This window comes from Molothrus aeneus, chromosome 4, assembly GCF_037042795.1.
Source record: "Molothrus aeneus isolate 106 chromosome 4, BPBGC_Maene_1.0, whole genome shotgun sequence".
Classification (NCBI taxonomy): domain Eukaryota; kingdom Metazoa; phylum Chordata; class Aves; order Passeriformes; family Icteridae; genus Molothrus; species Molothrus aeneus.
The window spans coordinates 71,658,887-71,681,579 of NC_089649.1; the positions used below are offsets into that span (position 1 = coordinate 71,658,887).

Consider the following 22,693-nt stretch of genomic DNA (forward strand, 5'->3'; position numbering starts at 1 on the left):
TGATTCCTTACTCATCCTTTCCCTCATGCCACAATGGAGCTGGAAGTTAAGAATGAAAATGTAAAGATTAAACAGGGAAAACAACCCCAAATCTCAATAATTCACTTTACAGCAAAAATATGTGCCTTTGTTTACATACATCCAGTAAAATATTCCCTCTAGAGAAATCCTGGATTTCCTTTTGCAGTCACTGAACTGGCACAGCTGCAAGCTGATGCCATTAATTTTTTATCTCCAAAATACACAGTTACCCTTCAAGGAGGGATTTTTAAGAAATTACACTTAAATTATTTTTATTTTTAACTTAATAACTAACTACTTATAGCTCTGAATGTGGACTTTTTATCTAATTACACAATACCACTTAAATCTATAAAGAATAAGGTGAAGAAGGACCAGGTTCTGCCTTAAATTTTATATATATATATATATATATTACTATATTCTAAAACTTTAAACTAAGTTTTCTACATTGTGGTACTACACACTGTTATTTAAACTATACACTCATAATCTTAGTTCTGTCATTTAATTTTGGAAGCTTTCTCCACAGCTTTAAGTTAAATGCAGCGTTCTCTTGGGGGTCAGTTCCTGTCAGCACAGAAAGTCTAAAATTCTCAGTAACCAGGGTTCCAACCTTTAATCATCTTTTTCTCAAAAGAGAATTTTCCACCTTCCCATCCCTTAATCCCTTCTGCATCTCCTGGTCCCTTCAGACTCCTTGAAGGGCCATAAATTTCCAATCCCAGATGTCCAATATTCCAACTCCCTTTGGCTTTATTTGAGGCTCGCCGGGGTTAATTTTGGCAAAATTAACGTTTGGCTGATGGGATGGTGAAAGTAAAAACCATTCAGCCAGTGCTGAATGCGCTGGGAGGGTCTCAAAATGCGATTTTTGGGACGGAGAGCGATCCCGGTTCTCCCGAGCATCCCAAATTCGGGATTGCGGGAAGCGCTCGCTGCGCATGCGCGGCGGCCCCGCCCGGCCGGGATCCACCTGGGATTCACCCGGGATTCACCGGGATTTACCCGGGATTTACCCGGGATTTGGGCCAGGACCGGGAAAACGGCCCCGCCCAGGTGGGTCCGAGCCCGGGTGGCGGCATTCCCACGGGAACAGCCCCGGGATGAGCCGGGATCGGGAAGCGCCGGCGGCTGCCGGGGCAGCGGCACCGGGCAGGGCCCGGCCCGGCCGCGGACACGGCGGCGGGAAAGGAGCCTCGGCCCCGAGTCCCTCAGGGAAAGTCAATCCCAGATCCCTCAGGGAAATTCGGTCCCAAATCCCTCGGAGAAATTCGGTCCCCAATCCCTCAGGGAAATTCGGTCCTGAATTCCTTCAGGGAAATTCTGTTTCGAATTCCTCAGGGAAATTCAGTCCTGAATTCCTCGGGGAAATTCTGACCCAAATCCCTCAGGGAAATTTGGTCCCAAATCCCTCAGGGAAATTCTATCCCAAATTCCTCAGGGAAATTTGGTCCTAAATTCTTCAGGGAAATCCCATCCCAAATTCCTCAGGGAAATTCAGTCCCAAATTCCTGAGGGAAATTCGGTCCCAAATCCCTCAGGGAAATTCAGTCCCAAATTTCTGAGGGAAATTCGGTCCAAAATCCCTCAGGGAAATTGTGCCCCAAATCCTTCAGGGAAATTCCATCCCAAATCCCTCGGGGAAAATCCAGCCCCAATCCCTCAGGAAAATTGTGCCCCAAATCCTTCAGGGAAATTCCATCCCAAATCCCTCAGGGAAAATTTAGTCCCAAACTCCTCAGGAAAATTTAGTCCCAAACTCCTCAGGAAAATTTGGTCCCAAATCCCTCAGGGAAATTTGGTCCTGAATCCCACAGGGAAATTCTATCCCAAATTCCTCAGGGAAATTCAGTCCTGAATTCTTCAGGGAAAACCCATCCCAAATTCCTCAGGGAAAATCAGTCCCAAATCCCTCAGGGAAATTGTGCCCCAAATCCTTCAGGGAAATTCCATCCCAAATCCCTCAGGGAAAATCCAGCCCCAATCCCTCAGGAAAATTTAGTCCCAAACTCCTCAGGAAAATTTGGTCCCAAATCCCTCAGGGAAATTCGGTCCCAAATCCCTCAGGGAAATTTGGTCCTGAATTCCTCAGGAAAATTTGGTCCTGAATCCCGCAGGGAAATTACATCACAAATTCCTCAAGGAAATTTGGTCCCAAATTCCTCTGGGAAATTCCTCCCAAATCCCTCAGGGAAATTCCACCCCAAATCCCTCAGGGAAACCTTTGTGAGGGTATTTGGGAGCTGGGAAGTGAAAAACATCCACCTCCCGTGGGAGTTGCTCCATGGGAAGTTAATAATTAGTCCTCATTTGCTCTGTAAATGCAATTAAGGCATTTACAAGGGCAGCAGCCTCGGGCCCTGTTGGTGTAGAGCAAACTTGAAGGAAAATGTGGGGGAAAACCCAGTTCAGGGATGAAAGGTGCACCTTACAAAACAGAGATCAGGCAGAGGAGTTTATTCCTGGTTTTGCTTTAATTGCAGCACCAAAATGCTCCATCAAGGCCCCAGGCTGGGGGGAAAAGCTGGAGCCAGTGCTTGCCTCCCCATGCATCCTTCCCACAGTGTCCAGTGCAGGGAGGAATGGATGGCAGCAAGGACAAATGTGTCTGGGAAACACAGGGTGGGGTGTGAGGGAGCCCAGCACAGCTGCTGGCTTGCCCTGACACCCCCTGGGGGCCTGGCCACCCTTCAGGCACACACGGCTGTCCTAATCCCAGTACAGACCAGTACAGGTGTCCTAATCCCAGTACAGGTGTCCCAATCCAGTACAGGTGTTCCAATCCCAGTACAGCCCAGTACAGCTGTCCTAATCCCAGTACAGGTGTTCCAATCCCAGTACAGGTGTTCCAATTCCAGTACAGGTTTTCAAATCCCAGTACAGCCCAGTACAGGTGTCCTATTCCCAGTACAGCTGTCCTAATCCCAGCACAGCCCAGTACAGGTGTCCTAATCCCAGTACAGGTGTTCCAACCCCAGTACAGCCTGGTACAAGTGTCCCAATCCCTGTAGAGTCCAGTACAGGTGTCCCAATCCCTGTAGAGTCCAGTACAGCTTCCTGACACCTGTAGAGCTGTCCCAGTCCCAGTACAGCCCAGTACAGGTGTCTCTGTCCCTGTCCAGCCCAGTACAGCTTTCCCAGTCCCTGTCAAGCTTTCCCAATCCCAGTACAGCCCAGTACAGGTGTCCCAACCCCAATACAGCCCAGTACTGGTGTCTCTATCCCTGCCCAGCTGTCCCAATCCCAGTACAGCCTAGTACAGGTGTCCCAACCCCAATACAGCCCAGTACTGGTGTCTCTATCCCTGCCCAGCTGTCCCAGTCCCAGTACAGCCCAGTACAGGTGTCCCAATCCCAGTCCAGCCCTGTCCAGCTGTCCCTGTCCCTGTCCAGCTTTCCCAATCCCAGTCCAGCCCAGTACAGGTGTCCCAGTCCCAGTCCAGCCCAGTACAGGTGTCCCTGTCCCTGTCCAGCCCAGTAGAGCTCTCCCAGTCCCTGCAGAGACCTCAAGAGCCAGAGCCACCTTGGCACATCCTGCTGTTCCAGGTGGGACACGCCACAGGATCTCCTGTGGGACAACTTCTGCCTTCCCTTGCTCCCAGGATGCAGCCACCACTGAGGGGGTGTTGCTGCCTAAAGCTTTAAAAACACAACCCCAAAACAGTACAGGAAATATGAAAATGCCACAGTAAGATTGAAACTTTACACTCTGAGGTCACATCCAGGGTAGAAGAGTTGAGGCTGTAGGAGCCATGGAGGACAATTCCAGCACTGGGTGTATCCCAGGATTTTCCCTGCAGCCTCACTGGTGATTCCCTGCCTGCAGCACGCCCTGCCCATGAACTGTGCAGGTTTTTATGCTGCCCATGAACTGTGCAGGTTTTTATCCTGCCCATGAATGATGCAGGTTTTTATGCTGCCCATGAATGTGCAGGTTTTTATGCTGCCCATGAATTGTGCAGGTTTTTATCCTGCCCATGAACGATGCAGGTTTTTATGCTGCCCATGAACTGTGCAGGTTTTTATCCTGCCCATGAATGATGCAGGTTTTTATCCTGCCCATGAATTGTGCAGGTTTTTATCCTGCCCATGAATGATGCAGGTTTTTATGCTGCCCATGAATGATGCAGGTTTTTATCCTGCCCATGAATTGTGCAGGTTTTTATCCTGCCCATGAATGATGCAGGTTTTTATGCTGCCCATGAATGATGCAGGTTTTTATCCTGCCCATGAATTGTGCAGGTTTTTATCCTGCCCATGAACTGTGCAGGTTTTTATCCTGCCCATGAATGATGCAGGTTTTTATCCTGCCCATGAATTGTGCAGGTTTTTATGCTGCCCATGAATTGTGCAGGTTTTTATCCTGACCATGAATGATGCAGGTTTTTATCCTGCCCATGAACTGTGCAGGTTTTTATCCTGCCCATGAACTGTGCAGGTTTTTATGCTGCCCATGAATTGTGCAGGTTTTTATCCTGCCCATGAATGATGCAGGTTTTTATCCTGCCCATGAACTGTGCAGGTTTTTATCCTGCCCATGAACGATGCAGGTTTTTATGCTGCCCATGAACTGTGCAGGTTTTTATCCTGCCCATGAATGATGCAGGTTTTTATCCTGCCCATGAATTGTGCAGGTTTTTATGCTGCCCATGAATTGTGCAGGTTTTTATCCTGCCCATGAATGATGCAGGTTTTTATCCTGCCCATGAACTGTGCAGGTTTTTATCCTGCCCATGAACTGTGCAGGTTTTTATGCTGCCCATGAATGATGCAGGTTTTTATGCTGCCCATGAACTGTGCAGGTTTTTCTCAGGTTACAGTGTGTGTGTTGACAAGGTGTCAGCCCGGATTCTTAATCAAGATGCCAGGGAAGATGGAGCAGCTGCCCCGTGAGGCTTTGTTAGGCCTGCCCATAATGTGATCACTGGGTTATTACAGTTCCTAGAAATTGAATTCTGGCAATTCCAGCCTGTCACTCAAGCACCCTGACAGCCCAGCTCTCCTGGTGGGGTTTGAGTTGGCTGCTTTTCCACAAAATTCCACCTGGGAATTCTGCAGCAGTTTGTCCTTGCTCTGCTGCTCTCTTAAGGTTTTGTCATTTTTAATCATTTTTAGTGATTCAGGATTTAAAAATTACTTTTTTCTAAACTCCTACAATGTTATAGTTCCTCTTCTTTTGTGAAAAAAACCCAAGAACCTCTAAAGGTTATAATGAGTGATTTTAACACTAATATGAAGTGACAATTCTTGCTAAGGTTTGATGATTTTATGTCAATAAAAGCACAACCCTAAAGCCATTTATTTGTGATTGATTATAGCACTGATGAATAGAGTAACACATAATATCTTCTATTACATAGGTTCTGGAATAATTTTGTTTTCAGTAGATTGATTTCCTGAGAACTCTTTATTCTTCTGTTCATCCTGACCTTTTTAAATAAATACCTTCCTTTCTAGGCTAGGTGGAAAAAACTCTTCACACCAGAGGCCATCCACACTGCACAGCCAGTTTATTCTTTAGTAAACCCTCATTTATGCAGCTTGATTTGTTTTCCACATGAAAATATTCCTGTTTCCCAGGGGTTTGAAGCTTACTCTGAAAATGGCACATTTTAAAACCAATTATCCTCAATCCTCTTTAACCAGTGGCTTTGGTGCTATGTCTTTTTAGACCTGGATATTATTTAATAAATTTTTTTTTTATAACAAACTAAGTACATAGGATGATGTACAACTGCAGAATGTCCTCAGCAGTCACAAATCACTCACCATAAAGAAATTTCCTTTCTGCCTCTTTCTAGTTCTGCACAATTTGTGTCTCCTTGCATTGAACTAAATGCACATCACCAGCCCTCACACCTGGAGAGTTCTGCTTTATTGAGCAATAACTTAATGTCAAATCAGCTGCCAGAACTCAGAGTTTACCCAATTCTCATGGAATTGTGGAGGATCCCTTGGGATGGACTCTGTCAGTCCACCCAATACCTAAATGAAAATGTCATTTTACCACAGAATTTTCTTACCACAGAATTCCTCCATTCTCCAGCCTCACTAGAGCTATAAAAGAGGTCAAATATTGTCAAATATTATAGAGAGATGCATATAAATCCCATCAATCTTGCTAAGCAGAGATTAATTAAGACATCACAATTTTGAAGAAATGAAATTCAGTTGGTAAGGACCTGATGAGGGATTTGTTTAAACAAAACCACTTTAAAATAAGCATAGTCCTTAATAATTCACCACTTAATCATGTTCCTCAGTGCCACATCCACACAGATTTTAAATACAGGGCTCTAAGACAGTAAGAACAAATATTGCTCTCATTTAGGGCTCTGCACAGCAATAAATGTAGCTGGAGAGTGAGCAGCAGCTCTGCATTAATAGTTTAGAAATAAAAATAAGTAGAGTGCCAAGAATGAGATAATTAATTCAAAATTAGGAAAACTCTCTCTGCTTCAGCATCAAAACTAATTTTCCTCTCTGAAACCAATGCTAAGGCCCAGCTCTTGTGGATTTCTGACAGGATGGGTTTTGTTTCCTTGTTTGAGGAAGCTCTGGGGGCTTGCAGAGTTCAGTAGCACTGAAGCCTCATCAGGAAAAATTCAGACAGACAAGTCCATTCCCAGATTCAGTGAAGTAATTGAGTAAACTCTGCTGGAAATTGAAAAGCTTCAGGAGAGACACTGATTAAAGTGATATCTGGCAGTCTTGCATTTGACAATCAAATTATAGCAGAGGACTAATCAAAGCAAGATACCTACATGATCTATATCTGTATTTATAACATTTTCATCAGTTCTGAAATGTTAATCCCAGTCTGGAAATTCAGGCTGTGATTACTCTTGTTTTGCCTGCACTGACAGGCATCCTAAGGAATCCTAGAAATTCAGATTTTATTTTTTTTTCTGATGATTCTTCAGGCAGATAAAAACTCATCTCTTGCTCTTCCCAAGCCTTACAGAAATTCTTACTCCAGAGTGCTGGAGGCTGTAGGAAATGCAGTATCTTGTCTCCTTGGAGACCATAAAAGAGCTGTTTGTGTGAGCTGAACACACCCCACAAATGACAGGCCAGAGCCTAATTGTGTAAATCCTTCCTAAAACTTTCATTAATTCTGCTGGGAACAAAACTGCAGGGAAAAAACATTATCCCACTTCATAACAAGAGGTGTGCAGTTATACCAACACTTTTCAATTTTGAAGGATTTCCTGTATCTTCACAAACAGCACTGAATGATTTGCATGGAATTAGTGGAGAGGGGATTTTTAGAAAAGCTTTTTGCTCATGAAGTAAAAAATACATTTTTGAACAGGAAAATGTTCTTGTGCTTAAGGTTGAAGGGAGATGGGGTGGGCAACAAAAATCAAATTCAAGATCTGTGGAGGAGCTCATCCCAGATGTTTGACACTCAGAAGGACAAAAGTTGGTTCTTCACACCCACCAAGTAAAAAAAAAAATAAAAAGAAAAAAACAACAGCAACAAAGTCAATTTAACCCACAAAGTAAAATTCCTGGATGTGCAGGATCTTCTTGCTGCATCCTGCTGGCCTCCTTTGGCTTTTCCAGCTCCTTGTCTCGTGCTCCTGGGGGTGAAGGCACAGGGGTTTGGGTGCAACCTCCTGGCCAGTGCAGAATTTGGATTTAGATGTTTGTCAGTTTTCATTTGTATTACAGTTTTACAGAGTTTTATAGTACTTTATGTTAACAAATTTAAAATGGAGCTGCATTTTTTTTCTGTAAGGTTTTTTTTAAGGATAAGCTGTTTAATTAAGAAATGACACTTAAATTATTTTTTTTTCTTTTAACTTAATAACTACTTGAGGTTTTTAATGTGGATTATTATTATCGAATTACACAGTATTTAAATTCATGAAGAAGAAGAGGAAGAAGAAGGAGTGGTTTTTCTTCTAAAGCATTTATTTTGTTTTATATACATATATTATATTTTTAGATGTTAAACTTTAAGGTCTTTACTGTGTGAAATGGATTGAGAGGTTCACTGGAGGAACATCCACAGGTTTTGTGCTCTGTGCTTTCCACTTGTGATCACTGAGTCTCTGTGTGTAAGAAGGGACTTGTACATTAATTATAGTTCAAATAGACTAAACTTGGCCTTCTCCCTTGAAAGCTGAATGGGAATTTTGTATTTTTTTTATGTATCCAGTCTATCCTAAAGATATTTCCCAAGAGAGCAGCAGTAGCTGTGATTCCCATCACCTAATTTTGGTCTGATACTGAGAAAAGGAAACAAAAATTCAACTTACTCTGCATTAAAAAGATGCTTGTGATGGGGAGAGAGGAATTGCAATCACTTAAGTATCTGAAGTGATATTATACACTCTTATTTAAACTACACACTTATAATTTTCATTTTTAACTTAATAACTAGCTACTTGTGGCTTGCAATGTGGACTTTTTTATCTAATTACACAATACTACTTAAATCTATGAAGAAGAAGGACCAGCTTCTGCCTTAAAATTTTTATTTTGTTATATATTCTAAAACTTTAAACTTTAGTTTTTCAACTATGTGATATTACACTTTTATTTAAACTATACACTCATCATTTTAGTTCTATCATTTAATTTTGGAAGTTTTCTCCACAGCCTCAGGTCAAATGCAGTGTTCTCTTGGGGATCAGTGCTTGTTAGCACAGAAAGTCTGAAATTCTCAGTAATTTCATCAGGTTTCTAACAGAGGCCCTCAATCATTGCTGTTCTTTATTCATTTCTCCCACTCAGATGCATCACTGTGCACGTAACAGCCACGTGCAGAAGCCATGAATTCCAGAAAACTCCCTTCAGAAGCACGGAGAACCTTCCCTGCTGCCAAGGCCCCCAGCCAGCAGCCATCCCACATCCTGGTGGTGGATGCCACCTGCCCTGGCTGGGCCAGCACCTGCTCCGTGCTCTCCCAGGCTCTGGAGAACGTCCTGGTGCTGGCCTGCGGCCTGGCAGGGCCCTGCAGGGTGCCCCTGCTCAGCCTCTACGTGGTGCAGCCCCAGCAGGAGTGTCTGCTGCCCTTCACGGTAATGCCCCAGGCTGTGCTGCTGCTCGGGGGGGGAAAAAATGTTAATTACTGACAGCTAAATGCATATCTAAAAATCTGTGTGTAAACTGCATCTTAAAAATCAGCCGTTCTCAGAACGATCTTTTCGCCGTGAGGTGAATTTCATGAAATTTCATAAATTTCATAAAGTTGAAAAGGAGGAGTGTCATTTTTGATCTGTCAACCTGATCAATTAGGTTTTGTGCTCTACCTTCCTAAAACATCTGTTTTGGAGGGTCTGTTGCACCTTTTGTGTGCTGCTTTGTGCTGTGCTGCTTCTCTCTCAGAACTATCACACACAGCTCCAGCTGGACAAATATTACCAATGTGTGAGAGGTTCTAGATGTTGGAGGGGAAAGGTGCAGAATTAAAAAAAAAAATTAAAAAATATATATATGTGCTGAATATATTACCAATATGTGAGAGGTTGTAGATATTGAAGTGGAAAGGAGCATAATTTAAAAAAAAATAAATATATATATTTTTTATATATATATATATATGTATATATATATGTATATATGTGCTGAATATGTATGTATGTATCTATCTATAATATATATCTAATATATATAATATATAATATATATATATAAAATATATATAATATATATGATATATATAATACATATAATATATATTATATATATCTGTGCTGAATTTTAGAAACATCCAGATGATTCTGTGATTTCAGGAAAAGTCTTTTAAGACTAAATCCAATTCTAAACCCAGACCTGCCAAATCTACCACTTAAGCATGTTCCTAAGTGCCACATCCACACAGATTTTAAATATACAGATCGAAGTCAGTAAGAACAAATAGAACAAATATTGCTCTCAAATCATCTGGAGAAGTCCTGTAAGACTAAATCCAATTCTAAACCCAGCACTGCCAAATCCACCACTTCAGCATGTTCCTAAGTGCCACATCCACACAGATTTTAAATACAGAGCTCTAAGTCAGTAAGAAGAAATTGCTCTCATTTAGGGCTCTGCACAGGAATAAATGTAGATGGAGAATGAGCAGCAGCTCTGCAGTAATAGTTTGGGAATACAAATATGCATCTTAAAGTTCACAAGAATTTTGAAGTCATCCTGTTAGAAATAATCACACTGAGCACTCCCATTTACACAGCATCGGTGTAAACACACAGGATTAACCCTTCCAATTCACACAGCAATGGTGGAAACATTCTGAAGAGTTTTGTCAAGTCTCCACATCTTGAGAAAAATAAAAAAGCAGAAGTCAAGAGTAAATTAGCAAATGTGATCTGCAAGAAGACTCTGGCTAGTGCTGGTGTTTGTTTGGTAGGAAAGGTTATAGATAATGTGACAAGGACAATCTTATGACTGCTGCTCCTGATCAGCTGTCTTTTTTATTTAAACAACAATTCCTCATTTTGATAGTCACAGTTTTTAAAGACAGAGGAGCCCTTAGATCACTGTTTTGTATGTTCACATCACAGGCTATTATATTTCACTAAAGTACCCCTGTTCATTAAAACTTCCTTCCAGAAAGCCATCTAGTTTTGATCTGAAGACAAGATGGGTAATCAAGGACTTCTCTTGATAATTTCATCCAGTGCTTAATAACTGGCATTGTGAAACCTGTACCTGGTTCCAAATTTGCACTTATTTGCTTTATCCTCCAGGGATTTCTTAATATTGAAGAACATGCTTGTATTTTATCCTTTCTTCCTCTAAATAGGAGTAGGTCCCTTCTCTGTTCTGGCTGGGAAATCAAGAACAAATTATAAGTTTAACTGCAAAACATTTTTACAATGATTTTAATAATTTCCAAGCCATTCTTTGTATTCACTTTACTGTACTGAAGCTGTTCCTCAGAGCTGTGTTAGACAAATCATGAAGTCAGGAAAGCCCCAGAACTGAAAATAGAGATGGGGAGAGTACATGGGGAAGTGTCACACACACTTACCCTGGGTTTAACCTTTCCTCTGTGCTTGTTTATGGTCTCTGTTCCCACTGTAGGAGAGTCCATAAAGCCTCCCTGGAAAGGGCAGGGAGGGCAAAGAAAGAGAAGCCAGAATGAAAGTAGATAACTCAGGGGGAGAGTAAATGGTGGCAAGATAAGAAATCAGCATTGAAGCATCAAAAAATTTAATGTGGCACTGAGTAAGGACTGAGCAGAGCCTCTGCAGCTTCCCACTCAGTCCCACTGACAGCCCACCTGCAAACCAGGGCTCAGGGGTGCTTCAGTGACCCAGAGCTCCACACACTGAAGCAAACAAGTCAAATGTTCACCTGCTGCCTCTTCAGTGGGGAAGGTGACCTCTGGCAGCAGTGTCTTGTATTGCTTTAAATAAATTTGGTAGAGTTCACTCAGTATCTTTCCCGTGGCCACAATGGACCAGTTTAGCTGCTGGGTCTGTCTCAGCTCTGAGTTCTTGGTGAGGCTCAGGTGAGCTGACTTCTCTGTGACCACCAGCCTTCCTCCACATTATGGAGAGGTATTTTATGTTGTTTTACAGCAACATAAAGTCATGTTGTTACAACATTTTATGTTGTTTAGCAGCTGTCTTGGTTTGAAAAGACAGGTATCTGCTAAGGAAGGCAGGAGCCTCCCCTGAAATGGAAAATGTAAACCCACTCCCTCTGAATTATCATAAATTTGAAATTAAGGGGCTCTCAGGTAAAGATATGGGAGTAGGAATAATGACTCTTTATTAGGAAAATTAAAAATACAAATGTAATAGTACAAACAAAAAAATAAACCAAACCACTGCCAGAGTCAGACCATGCCCTGTCCCCTGTGTGTCAGGGGGTGGCACAGCCCCATCCCATGGGGCTCAGCCCTCCTGCAGTGCCAGCTGTGGCTCTGCTGGAGCAGGGATCCTGCACAAGGGGGGAGTTTTCCTCTGCAGCTCCAGGGCTGCTGGAGATGGGCCTGGGCTCCCTCTGGCCATGCAGGGCAGCAGAAGCTGCTCCTCTGGCAATGCCCTGGGCAAAGGCTGCTGTGCTGTCCCAAACCTCAGATTGGATCCAGGTAGGAATGCTTGGCTCCTCCCCTGGGCAGAGCATCTCCCCATGGGATGATGGAATTGGATCAGCCATGCAGGGACACTCACTGGCCATGGACAGAAGAGAATTAATAATTAATGACCCATGGACAGAAGACAATTAATAATGAATGGCCCATGAACAGCAGAGATCTCCTGGAGGGAGCATTGGCTGTGGAACAGATACAGAAAACTGCCCAATGAACAGAAGATAACATCCCACTTCTAACAGATAGTGATGAATACACACACCCAGCTAAATCTTGTAACCTAAGAGACCAGCCTTTCCTTGAACCCTGTTTTGCAGCAAGTGAAAGAAAACTTTGCTCGAGTTCAGGCCTGCATTTCAGAGCTCCGCTCGCTGCCAGCTGAAGGCTGCTTCCCCCAGGGAGGGAATGGAGTGCTGCAAGCTGTGCAGGATGGATTGCAGCAGTTCAAGCAGTACAGCAGGCACACAGCAGCAGGAGGCTCCACAAATAGTTCTGTTGAGGTAAGAAAATGCTGGGAAGGGACTGGGAGCCATCCCCCGTCATTGTGATTTATAAATGTGTATTTAGTGAGCATGCAGAAGAATTTAGCTATTCAGCACTCTGGATGTTACAGAGATTCACAGAAGTCCTGAAGGAAGATATCAAGTCTTCAAATCCCTCTGGACAGATTCCTGTGGAAAAGAGGACACATCTAGGGAAAGCTGTCCTGGTCCAGGGTCTGATAGGTTTTGGTGGACACACTTTTGGTGGACACACTTTTGGTGGATTTTGGTGGCTGTGTTTTCAGCTCTAAATGTGTGATTTTGCATAAAGGGGAGGGAAGCTGCTACTAACACATGAGAACAGATGTGTGAATGCAGAAAGCAGAGCAAGGTTCACAGGAGGAAGTATTTTTTAAATAGTATCAACTGACATGAAAGGACAGGGAGTTATCAAGGGGAAAGGACTCACACAGGAATGTTTTCCTCTGGACAGCAGAAAATACCAGCTTCAAACAATCCTACATTTCAGACTGCCCAGGCTCAGGGTCCACCTGCCAGTCATAAACAAATTGAAATGGAAATTGAAATTTGCCAAGTCTTTCTGCTTTGTTTAGCTCCTTAAACCCTTTCAGAGTGTGACAGAGTCACGCTGTGGTCAGGCTGCAATTGAGACTCACTCCCAGTGTCTGTCCAAGAAACTTTTCCACTGATTTTCTGCCTTTCTTGGGGCTTTAAGGTATTTTTCCTGACCATTTGAAAGGTGATTTGTGCTTTAAAGCTGGGGTTGGAACAAACAGAGCATGCTTTGGACACAATACCTTATTTGACACACCACAAAATCCAGGACATTTTCTAGTATACTTGAAGGAACAAGCTACATTAAAAATTAAGTTAACCCATGGATATAGGGAGTTTTTAGTCCCCTAAGCAGTTCTTCTGGGCTAGTTCTTCTAGATTATGCAATTATTCTTCTAGTTCTTCTAGATTATGCAATTTTCTTGTACTTCTCTTTGCAAGGGGATGTAAGAAACGCTGCAGGGACAGGCTTTGGTCACTGACAGGCAGGAGGGAGTTTTACCCTCACAAAAGGCCAAAAAAAAGTTTCAAAAAAGGCCTCTTTCTGCTCCAGATACTTAAGTGATTGCAATTTCCTCCCCTCCCCATCACAAGCATTTTTTTAATGCAGAGTAAGTTGAATTTTTGTTTCCTTTTCTCAGTATCAGACCAGAACTGGGTGGTGGGAATCACACCTACTGCTGCTCTCTTGGGAAATATCTTTAGGATAGACTGGATACATTAAAATAAAAATAAAATTCCCATTCAGCTTTCAAGGGAGAAGGCCAAGTTTAGTTTCTTTGAACTATAATTAATGTACAAGTCCCTTCTTACACACAGAGATTCAGTGATCACAAGTGCAAAGCACAGAGCACAAAACCAGTGAACCTCTCAATCCATTTCATATTGGCTTAAATGTGAGCCAAAACTCAAAAAAACCCAAAAAACTTATAAATCTTCTTTTGATATTTCAGCAAGATTTCTCCTCTCTCATAAATGAGACCAGTGTTACTCAACATCTTCACCTCCCAGGAGAGAATTGGGGTAGAGGCAGCTTCTTCAAGCTCTGATTTGTATTTCAGATCACAATTCTGACCAGCCAGCCCAGCAGAGACATGGTAAAGCAGCTGGAAAAGAAGTTACAAGACATAGACCTGGTCAGCCTGAGAAAAATACAGGTCATTGAGGTAGTGAAGAGAGATTTCCTGGAGCCTGAGGATGTGGAGCAGTGTGTGCCAGCAGAGGAGCTCAGCAGTGGTGAGTGGAGGGCACTTTTAGGGAAGTTATGGCTTTGGGCAGCATGACAATCCAACATCTGCCACTTCCCTTTGGGCCATTTAATGTCCCTTGGGTCAGGGGGGACTGCTGTGGCTGGAGGAAATTTGTACCACAGCACTTCTTGGGGCTTGGAGAACTTACAGAGCTCCTGTGTTGTTGGAGTCCTGGATGTTGGAGTCCTGGATGCAGAGAATTTTAGATTTTCTGTGCTGCCAGGCACTGACCCCCAGGAGAACACTGAATTTAACCTGAGGGCGTAGAGAAAGCTTCCAAAATGAAATTATAGAACTGGGATTGTGGGTGTGGAGTTGGACTAGAAATGTGTGATATCACATGGTGGAAAACTCAAGAGTTTAAGGTTTTAGAATGTAGCAATGTATATAAAGCAAGATGGAAGTTTTAAGGTGGACATTAGTTCTTCTTCTCCACCTTCTTCTCCATGGGTTTGCTGGTATTTTGTAATTGGATAAAAAAGTCCACATTGTGGACTTCGAGTGATTAGTTATTGGGTTAAAAGTGAAAATAATTTAGGTGTCATTTCTTAATTGGATAATTTATCCTTAAAAGACCTTGTAGAGAGAGAGATGGGGCCATTTTGTGTCTTGTTAGTGAAATGCTGCAGAACTCACTGCTGTGAGACTGTAACATAGATAAGAACTAATAAACATCTGAGTCTGAGCATGAAATACCCTCTCAAGTGCTTCAGTCCCAACCTTGACAGAACAAAGAAGCCCAGAACTGGCAGTGTGTTGCTTCAGCTCATGGTGTTATTTAAAATCCATGTGTGACACAGCTTCACTGAGGGGGTTAAAGAGAAAAAGGCATCGAGTTCTGGGGGTAACACACTCTGAGCATGGAGGAAAGCAGCAGCAGGAAGCAGGAACTGTATCAAAGACAAAAAAAACAGTTAATTAAGAGGCTTGGTCAGTGCCAGTAACTCTTCCCAGCAATGTGCAGCCTGGGAGAGAGGATTATGTGGGGATTTTTTAGGTTCTGAATGAGATAGAGACAGGATTTCTGAGCTTTTTCCATGATGTGGTTTTTCTTATCTTCTACATAGGCAGGAAGGATGAGTTCAGCTCACATCATTACAGCATGCTTCAGAAGGCCATAAGATCTTTAATCACAAGGGTTTTTTAAGGAGTTCTTGACTAATAAAACACTGCACTAATAAAGGATATTTATGGTTTTGACCCAATCCTTAAATATTTTGTCTTATGGACCCATGCTACAGTGTACATGTTCTTAGCTAATCATTTATGACACACAAACTCACAGTACTGCATTCTAATTTCTTTGTTGACCTTGGTAGCTACTTTAATTTTTTCTATATCTTAAACTCTAAAACTCTCAACTTTTTTTTACTTAGCTTAACATGCCTTTGCTTTAAACTACAAATCCAAATTCTTGCTTCTAGCACTTAAGTTTGGAAGCCTTTTCTAAAGTCTCAGCTCACATCTTGTGTTTAATTCTAAGCTTTGGCTTGCAGGCCCAAAGTTCTGAGAATTCTTTGTATTTCAGATATTCCAACAACAGGATTAAAAGGGTTATTTCTGGTTTTTTACTGAGGAACAAGCAGGGTTATTTGTTTCTTGCTGTTCATTTTCTTTCGTGGTTGCAGCAAATTTCTGGTCAGTTGTCACAGTAGGGAAGGCTTGGAGGGCTCAGCTCACAGAGGAGGAGATGCTCTGTGCCTCTCTGTCACAGGGCTGCTTCAGGGAATGCAAAACCCCACCCAAATTATGTCTAAATGTGGATTTTTGTGTAGCCCTTTCATCCAGTAAATGGAATGAAAATATAAATGTGGACATAAAAGCCATTGAAATGTCAAGGGATGAAATTCTCATTTTCTGAGTGGATGAACTATTTGCTCTCTAAAAAAAGCAACAGGGGATGAATAAGTCAGATCATTGGGAAAATGAGCCCAACTGGTTTATGATACCCATTGGAGCTCCCTCCTTCTGTTTCAGAAAAAAAAATCCATTTTCCTATTAAAAAATTACAGTAAAGAGCATTGAATTTGCAAGATCCAGTGCACAGGAAGTGCAAGATTGGTGCTGTGTTGAACTAGAAAATAAATGTGATGCAGCACTTAATCAAGAGCTTCATTTCACTGAGGATATTTCTTCCATTAGTTTCTTTAGGGGTTATTTGAATATACTTACATTTTTAATATCCAGAGCAGGATCAGGATATCCCCTCCACAGGCTCATTCCCAGGTCAGTGCAGCTGGAAAAGACTGAAAACCTCACATTGGCAAATCTTAGAACAGCTTTGAACATGCTGAGATCTCAGAATCAGAGCAAAGTGATTTAACTAAACTCTGTGGAGAGAAGGACATCTGAGGTGGGAATAATCTGGGGGAGTAACCAAGAGGATGTCTGGCCTTGGGATGGACTGATCTCTGATAATAATAATAATAATAATAATAATAATAATAATAATAATAATAATAATAATAATAATAATAATAATAAATCATTACCATCACCATTATTATCATTATTATTAATAATTTATTTTATATATTACCATTATATTGCATTATAATTATATTATATATTATAAATATCATTATACTAATATTATAATGACATGGTATTAATTTTATGCAATCAATATATTGTTATTATTGTTATCATCATAATCATCACCACCATTATTATTATTAATAATTTATTATATATAACCATTATATTGTATTATAATTATATTGTAATTATATTTCATATTATAAATATAATTATACTATTATCATAATTATATAATATTAATTTTATACAATCAATATATTATTATTATTGTCATCATCATTATCATCATCACCACTATCATTATTAATATTTTATTTTATATTTTAAAATTATATTATATTATTATTATATTGTAATTTTATAATACATTATAATTATAATTTTACTATTATCATAATTATGTAATATTAATTTTATACAATCAATATATGATTATAATTATTATAATAACTTATATTATAGTTATAACTCATAATAAATAATTAGATATAATAAATGATTGTAATTATATTATAATTCTATTGTATCATAAATTATCAATATAGTTATACTATTATTCTATTATAATAATGATGATGATGATGATGATGATGATGATGATGATGATGATGATGATTAGTATTGATGTTGATGTTGTTATTATTTCTCTTCCCCTGCCCCATTACACTCCCTGAAAGCAGCTGAGCTTTGCCAGACCTTTAGCTAACAAAGGTTAATATTTGCATGTGCTGGAGATAACTGCTCCCAGCTATTTCTCTTTGATAAAAACAAACAACAAGTCCTGCAGATAAAGCACTGCTGACTTTTTATGACCCCAGCCCATCTTCTGCAATCCCAGAGCTCCTTTCTCTGCCTGGCTCTGCCCTCCAGGAGGTTTGAGACCCACAGCACAGGAGATTTTGGCACCCCAACCTGCTTTTCCTAATGAATGCAGTGAATTTCTTTTAAACTTGTCATGTCTTGTGCCAACTGCAGATGTATAAGTGATTAAATATCTATTCCAGAGAAAAAAATTAAGAAAACAAAAATCAGGAAAATATTTACTGAGGGAGGAACTAAAGCATTTAGCAGCCCCAAAAACAAATAATTCCCTTTGTCAGCTGTGTTTTGCTGTTGATAAAAGTTAATTACATGTATTTCCTGGTGCTTTGTCTTCTGAGCTGTTAATGCCCTCTTCAGTGCACATCCCTGAGAGAAGCCCAAGTCTAAAATCTGTAGGAAATGCATCCAAAACAGGATCATCCTACAACAGTGAATTCTGCAGGGAAAGGGGAGCAACACTCAGGGCAAGGGGCTGGAGGTGGGAACAGCTCCAAATAAAAAAAAAAAGAAATATAAGAAGTAGTAAAGAACTAAAAGAATAAAGGAATTCAATATCCTGGCAGCCAGTGACAGTCAGAGAGGACAAGGAAAGGTTTTTAGTAGCAAGGGCAGTGGGAAAGAAAGATCTCCTGTTGAGAGTGGGAGCTGAGTTTGCTTTGCTGCAGACACACAACCAACATCATCTCTTCCTCAAGGCTGGGAGGTGGGGACAGGCAAAAAGTGTGTCCTGAAGAGTTACAGTCATTACAGTAGTCCTGGATTATTTGCCAGCTAGAAATTAGTTCATTTCTGGGTATTTTTCTTTGGGTTTGGGGTTTTTTAAATGCATAAGTGTCATTTTTGCCAAATGGCGTTAGAAATGAAAAGATTTCTCAGTGTAGAAGGATGCAGCGCTGGTTTTTAATCCCCTTGCTGGCCTGGTAAACACAAGGGGTGGAAAAATGCTATTTCTGCTATTAATTCCTCTTCTGAGAAAGCCTTTCCACATCCTGGCTGTATGGTAAAGTTATTAGTGCTACCACACTGCACCTTCTGGGTTTACCAGTGGTTATATTGCATGCCTTATGCAATTTGCAAATGGTTTTTTTTTTCCTTCTCTTTATTTTGTTTATCCCATTTTATTTTTGTTTATCTGATGGACTTCAAGTAGCTTCTCATCTGCATGCATCTTTGAGATATTATTTGTGGGTGGTTTGGGGTTTTTTTGGGAGGTTTATCTTGTTTATATCCTGCCTAACTCTGCTGTCCAGCCTACATTTCTCCACGCTTAAAAGTTGTTGCTACATCAAACCACATTTCTCTGCACCTCCAACCAAGGAGTCTAACAATTGCTGAAGAAATCTTTTCAATGGCTGAAAATATTGGTGCTTTTTCACCTATTTTTTCTTTTATCCTGCAGATATGGCAATCCTGGGAATGGACATCGAGGTGCAAACCATAGAGGACAATGTCATCAGCCTGGAGATGCTGTTTAAAACCTGGCTCCATGACCATGGCACAGAGAGGGAACAGCTCCATCTCCTCCTTCCCTCAGGAGGTTTTGGCCACGCTGCTGCACCCAAGAACACCTTAAGTATTTCATTTTCTCTCCTCTCTGCTCCCCTTCAAGGAGCTCCTGAATCCCTCAGCCTTAAAAGTTCCCCAGGATTGTCCTATGGGCACCTTCCCTCCCATTTAGAGACCCAGGTGAGGTCTGTGGATAACTTGGAAAATCATCAGGCTTACAAAGCTGCTCTTTGCTGCCACAGCTGCTGAGGCTGCAATTGTTTCCATTTTGCAGCAAAGATGTGCCTGGAGGTGCATGTGAATTTACAGCCACGTGGCCAAGGTAAAAAGGAGCCTTGAGAGCTGAATAGCCCTAAAAATTGTGTTCAAAACAGAGTCTGTGCCAGAGCTGCACTTAAATAAATGCTGTTTTACAGAGAGCTGCACTTGAATAAAGGCTGTCTTGCAGAGGGACTTGGGGACAGGTTGATGCCTTGTGCCAGGCTTTAGTATTTTCTTTCCCCCAGTAGTTGCTAGAAAACATTAATTTTGAAGTGCTTTGAGCATGTCATGTGCTAAACATTGCCCATCCCAGCGACCTAACCCATTCTCCTTCTCCCAGTGTGCCTGAAGTGTGATTTGCAGGAGAGGCTGCTGGACCCAGCCCTGCTTTTGGGGACATGTGATGGCACTGGGAGAGCAGCAGATGCCAGCTCTCCCTGGCACATGGCAGCCTGGCCATGCCCAGCTCTGCACAAACTCCGGGTGCTGAAGTGAGTGGTGCTTCTTGTCTTCCACTGGGTGACTGGGGGAGGGTGTAAGAAAAGCTCCACTTTCCTGGGGCCTGCTGACATCACCAGGAGGCTCTGGTGGTGCTGATGAGCCAAATTGTGGTGTGAAAAACCCTCAGTTCCATCACTCTTCCTCTCATGGAACAGCACAGCCCACGTGCAGACCACAGTCACACCTGGTGTCACCACAGCACCCAATGAGGGTGACACCACAGATGCCATTCCTGCTCAAGTTCTTTCACCCCAGTGAAATGTTTTATTGTAATTATTCTGCTCTCTCATTACCTAACGAGGCCACAGCAATTAACTGGATGTCAGAAACTAAGCAAAGCCTCACAGTGCTGTGATTTCACCTAAGAATTCACTTTCCTGGCAGCAGTTCAGGGCAGAGCACAGAGATGCTCTCCAGTGTCTTTATAGGAAAAAGCAGGATAATTTCTAAGCTGTGCAGTTAATGCTGAGCACTAACATGAGCTGTATCCTGCAGGGCTCTGAAGTCTGAAGGGGTCTGTGAGTCTGTACTCTATGGGCTGCCCTTCATCATCAAGCCCACAAGCTGCTGGCAGCTGGACTGGGATGAACTGGAGACAAACCAGCACAGCTTCCATGCTTTGTGTCACAGCCTCCTGGTGAGTGTGGGAAGGGCACTGTGATGGGCAGGGATGGCCAGGGAAGGGAACACTGAGTGCACACCTTGTAGCATCTGTCAGGAAACATTTTAAAAGCTACAACCTCATCTCATGGGCCAGAATTGGACTTGTAAATCCTTCCATCTGCTGGGAAGATGCTCCAGCTCATCAGAGCTTAGGGAAGACTCTCAAACCTTCCAGAAATGAGTGTTTGGAGGTGTGAAGTGCAAATGCCAGGGTTGGAGTTAGATTTGAGACTTCAGCAGCGAAAATAATTAACCAAGGCTTGGACTGTGGAGAACTGGCTGTTACTGACAAGCTGCAAACCAAAATTGGGTGGGTTTTTTTAAGAATTGACTTGCTAAAAAAATAACCTAAATGCCATACTGTCCTGAGCCCTGCTGCAGAATACTTTCCCTTCCATGATGTGTGAGTGTGCCTGCCCTGAACCCACGGTGGCAGTGCTGAAGGAAGTGGCTGTTGCTGTTGCTGTTGCTCACACCTGGATTTTGCCCTTTAGAAAAGGAAGTGGATGCTCTTGGCCAGGCAGGAGCCCCAGAACGCGGGACCAAACTGGAACGTGGTGGTGCACCCCTATTATGTCATCGTCCCCTCTGACTCTGCCACTCTCCTGGTGAAAGCAGTGGCCATCAGAGAGCTCCTGCTGCCATCAGCCTTCCCAGCCCTCCTGGCTGAGCACCCCGAGCGTGTCAGGGGCCCCATCGAGGTGAGTCACTCATTATCAACTCTCCTTATCACCTCAGTAGATAGCGAGAGAAGGAAATGGCTGTGACAATGTCTAGTGACATTGTGTGATGTTGCACTCCAGAACTCCTTCCCAGCACACAGCTTTCTCCATGGACAGCAAATACCTGTCCTTGGGAGCAATGTTGGTGTCTGATGGTGGGAAGAGGCCTTGTGAAGCAGAGTTGAGGGTGACAGTGCCCAGAAAGGGAGTTGCAGCTTGTTGGCTGATTCTGGGCGTGGGAAAGGATAGGACTGCATCCTGCAAGGGGATGTTTAAGTCCATTAAGATCTGTCTGGAGATGCCTCTTGTTCTATACACAGTTTGCAGCACAGCCAAAAATCCCTTCACCTTTTACTGCAGGGTGGGTGGTTTGGAGTGTCTGCAACACTGTCCCTGAAAAAGAAACCAAAAAAACCACAAACATGCAAACCCCACAGCTTCCACCTGTCACATCCTGTAGCAAACTCAAGTTCTCTCTTCCAAGCAGAATGCCCTGAACAACTTGGAAGTGGAAGTTGCTTACAACCCCTTGCACCTGAAGAGCAACCTCTACAAATACCTGAAGAGCTCCTTGTACAAACCTCCCCACCGGCAGCAGCCCCAGCCCCGGGAGCAGCGCCCGGAGCGCCACCAGCCCAGGCAGGTGAGTCCTGTGTGTGAGCAGCCTGCATGGGCTCTGATGTCCCCTCCTGGCCAGATTCCAGCAGATTGTGCCCTCCTGGCCAGCTTCCTGCAGGAATTCCCAGCAAGGTGAGGCACAGCCAGCACCTCCCCACACAAGGATTTGTGTTTTGTCCCTGTCTTGCAGCCTCAGAGCAGAGCCAAAGCTGCAGTGGCTCCCCTGCTGATGGCTCCCTCTCCCCTCCAAACGTTCAGACCAGCAGCAGCAGCAGCCAGGAGAGGCTCCTGTGAGGGCTCCCTGCTCCCCAAGGAGTACGAGGAGTTCCTGCAGTGAGCAGCAGCAGCTGCCCCTGGGCAGCCACAGCTCCTGGCTCAGCAGCTGGCCGGATGTGGTCAGGCAAGACACCGAGCTTGGCCTTGGGCAGGCAGGCACTTCCCATCGTTTGTTCCTCCTTGTTGTTGTTTCACGTTGTGTTCGTCACCCAGCCAGTTCTGCAGGAAGTTTGCTGCTCAGGGACCCTCTGTCCAGAGCTCCAGCTGTCCCCTGCAGCAGCAGCAGCACCACGTATTTCCTGTTCTTGCCAGCACACGTCACCAGCCTGCCTCAAATTTGCGTTTGTGAGACTGGGCCAGCACAGGCCACAAATCACAGATTGCTGTCAGTGGC

At 42.8% G+C, this 22,693-nt stretch overlaps 1 protein-coding gene across 1 annotated transcript; it reads left to right on the forward strand.

Moving 5' to 3' along the window:
• Positions 1-965: 965 nt before the first annotated feature.
• M1AP (meiosis 1 associated protein) lies at positions 966-22,360 on the forward strand. Its single transcript, XM_066549252.1, is given in 12 exon segments — positions 966-1,017; positions 1,050-1,080; positions 8,769-8,796; positions 8,798-9,055; positions 12,399-12,581; positions 14,201-14,375; positions 19,152-19,325; positions 19,860-20,010; positions 20,516-20,657; positions 21,178-21,384; positions 21,893-22,048; positions 22,214-22,360. Coding segments are annotated over 12 exon segments (1,704 nt in total).
• The last annotated feature ends 333 nt before the right edge of the window (positions 22,361-22,693 follow it).